Source organism: Eimeria maxima, genomic scaffold (assembly GCF_000499605.1).
Source record: "Eimeria maxima Weybridge genomic scaffold, Emw_scaff3288, whole genome shotgun sequence".
NCBI classification, from domain to species: Eukaryota; Apicomplexa; class Conoidasida; order Eucoccidiorida; family Eimeriidae; genus Eimeria; species Eimeria maxima.
In genome coordinates, this window is record NW_013566149.1 from 1 (window position 1) to 2,341 (window position 2,341).

Sequence of the window (2,341 nt, forward strand, 5' to 3'; positions counted from 1 at the left end):
ACTACCCCTACAAGCCGTTGCCTCACTTGTACTCAACACAGCAGATATCCCTATATCGGCACTGGAGGGAGGTCGCCAGGATATATCGACGTCAGCTGAACGAAGACCAAAGCTCATCGGCAGGGGAACCGCCCCGTCAGACAGATGCTACCACAGCTATCAGCTCTCTCTTGGATAATCTCCCAGGAGTATTACCAATTTGCAGGCGACCCAGTTTCAATGCTGGCGATTTTCTTGGCCCTAAGGAATCTCCCGAACTCAATCCGTTAATGAAACACACTAAGCACAGTGCAAATGGTCCTGTAGGAGCACCCGATCCACCATCCGTAGTAGCTGCCATGGAGCGAGCCTTCAGGGAGACTACTGCGAGCAGGAACAGACCGCCGCCGCACCCCTTTGTCGTAGCAGAGGAAGCTCTGCGTCGCCTTGTCGGGACACAGACTAGTCAGACTATTGTAGTATCGGGACAAAGTGGTGCTGGAAAGACCGAAACCAGCAAACAGCTTATGCTCTTTCTTACTCATGTATCGACATCTCCACACGACACACTGGGGGTCAGTTCTGATGGTGCAGCACGTTCGAGCAGCAACACGGACGCGCCCAAGACAGTATCAGGGCAGCGAACGGAAGTAGCAGCACTCCTTGGAGGTGTCCAAACTCTACAAGAAGCAACAGAACTACAGAAGCGTATCGTCTCATGCAATGCTATTTTTGAATCATTTGGAAACGCTGCCACCAGAAGAAATCACAACAGCAGTCGAATTGGCCGGCTCACGCTCCTCCATTTTGACGGCGGAGGCCTTCTGAGGGGTGGGAGTTTGAGGACATACTTACTGGAAGCGTCCCGCATCACGGCACACAAAAGAGGCGACAGGAATTTCCACGTTTTCTACCAGCTATTGCGAGGTAAGTGCAGAGAACGGACTTCAACGGTGATTATTTCAATTTAGCACATCCCTGCAGATGTAGTGCGCCGCCTGTTCTATAGCGTTGCGGACTAGGGCGGGACGTTTTGAAAACGCTGGGAAAAGATGGAGACGTTTTGTCGTGCTCGTGCCTCCCTATTTTAGGAGCCAGTCAGGATGCGCTCAAATCGATGAGGCTGAAAGAGGACGAAACGACGTACCGCATGCTGCAGCCACAGGACTCAACCACATTCCTTCAAAGAGTCTTCGCCAAAGAACGACAAGTGCCCCATGGAAGAAACGATACGGATGATGGAAACATAATTCGGAAAGAAGTGGATCGAGTAAGACGGTCGTGCGCCTCTTGCTCCTTGTGCTTTTGAAGTGTTGGAAAAAATAGCGTTGTCGCCCACAAGACTGAGACTAGGGAGGTGCTAGCATCCTATAATATTGGTTGTCCTGTGCTCTAGATACCTTGCAGCTGCATGTGTTTCTTGTACGTGGTTGCTTTACAGCGCAACTTCGAGTCAATGGTCGAGGCACTGAAACGTGCTGATTTTTCGAGTACTGAAATCGATGAGCTCTTGCAACTTCTTGCGGGTTTACTTCACTTGTCCAATGTCTCCTTTACGAACGGCAGTCTTGACAATCTGCGTCTTCAGGATGCAGTAGCGGAAGAGGCCCTCGACAACGCAGCGGCCTTGCTTGGCGTCCAGAAAGCAGGGCTTGAGGAAGCGCTTCGTTCCCGGCGAATCATATTGAAAGGCGATATCCTTTGCACTCGTAGGAATGAACAGCAAAGCAGCAGCGCCTGCTGTTCGCTCATAAAGTTCATTTACAGCAGTCTGTTTGACTATATTGTGCAACGATTAAATGACAGTGCTGCTCGCCACATGCAGGGACAGCAAAAGACAAAACAGCAGAATGATCGCGATAGTCTGAAATCCATTGGCAGTAAGCAAAAGAAGGAAGCTCGCCGCACACCCACACTCTGCGCAACACCAAGTAGAAACTGCGTCCTTCTAGCTACCCAATATACCCTTTCCAGCATCCGTTAAGGCATTTAGTAATCCTACTGCATGCGGCATGCACGGTCGACTCATCAAACTATTGTTTTTAGCGCTTTGACTCGCCTCAAATCGTAGCATGTGCTGTTCGTTCGCTCGGTTCAGTACTCGACATATACGGGTTTGAGTCCTTTGGACTGGAAAATGGACTGGAGCAGCTCTGCATCAACTACGCGAACGAGAAGCAACAACAGCTCTTCGTCCAGCAGGTCATAGAGGAAGAGGTGGCCCTGTACACTAGAGAAGGAGTCACGAGCCCGGCAGTTGCAGCAAGAAACAAGGCCTCTCATCAGCGCTCCAACGCAGAGCAGGAGACAGAACAGCATCTGACAAGCGAAAAAGCAAAACCGCCGGGGTCGTTCAAGGCAG

At 50.8% G+C, this 2,341-nt stretch overlaps 1 protein-coding gene across 1 annotated transcript; it reads left to right on the plus strand.

Annotated features, from left to right (window-relative positions):
* Window positions 1–269: 269 nt before the first annotated feature.
* On the plus strand, window positions 270–2,341 carry EMWEY_00060250 (Myosin IJ heavy chain, putative; the record flags this gene model as incomplete). The annotated part of the gene is made up of 4 exons (XM_013481403.1): window positions 270–906; window positions 1,071–1,249; window positions 1,421–1,859; window positions 2,078–2,341. Coding segments are annotated over 4 exons (1,519 nt in total), but the record flags the coding sequence as incomplete, so codon positions are not given.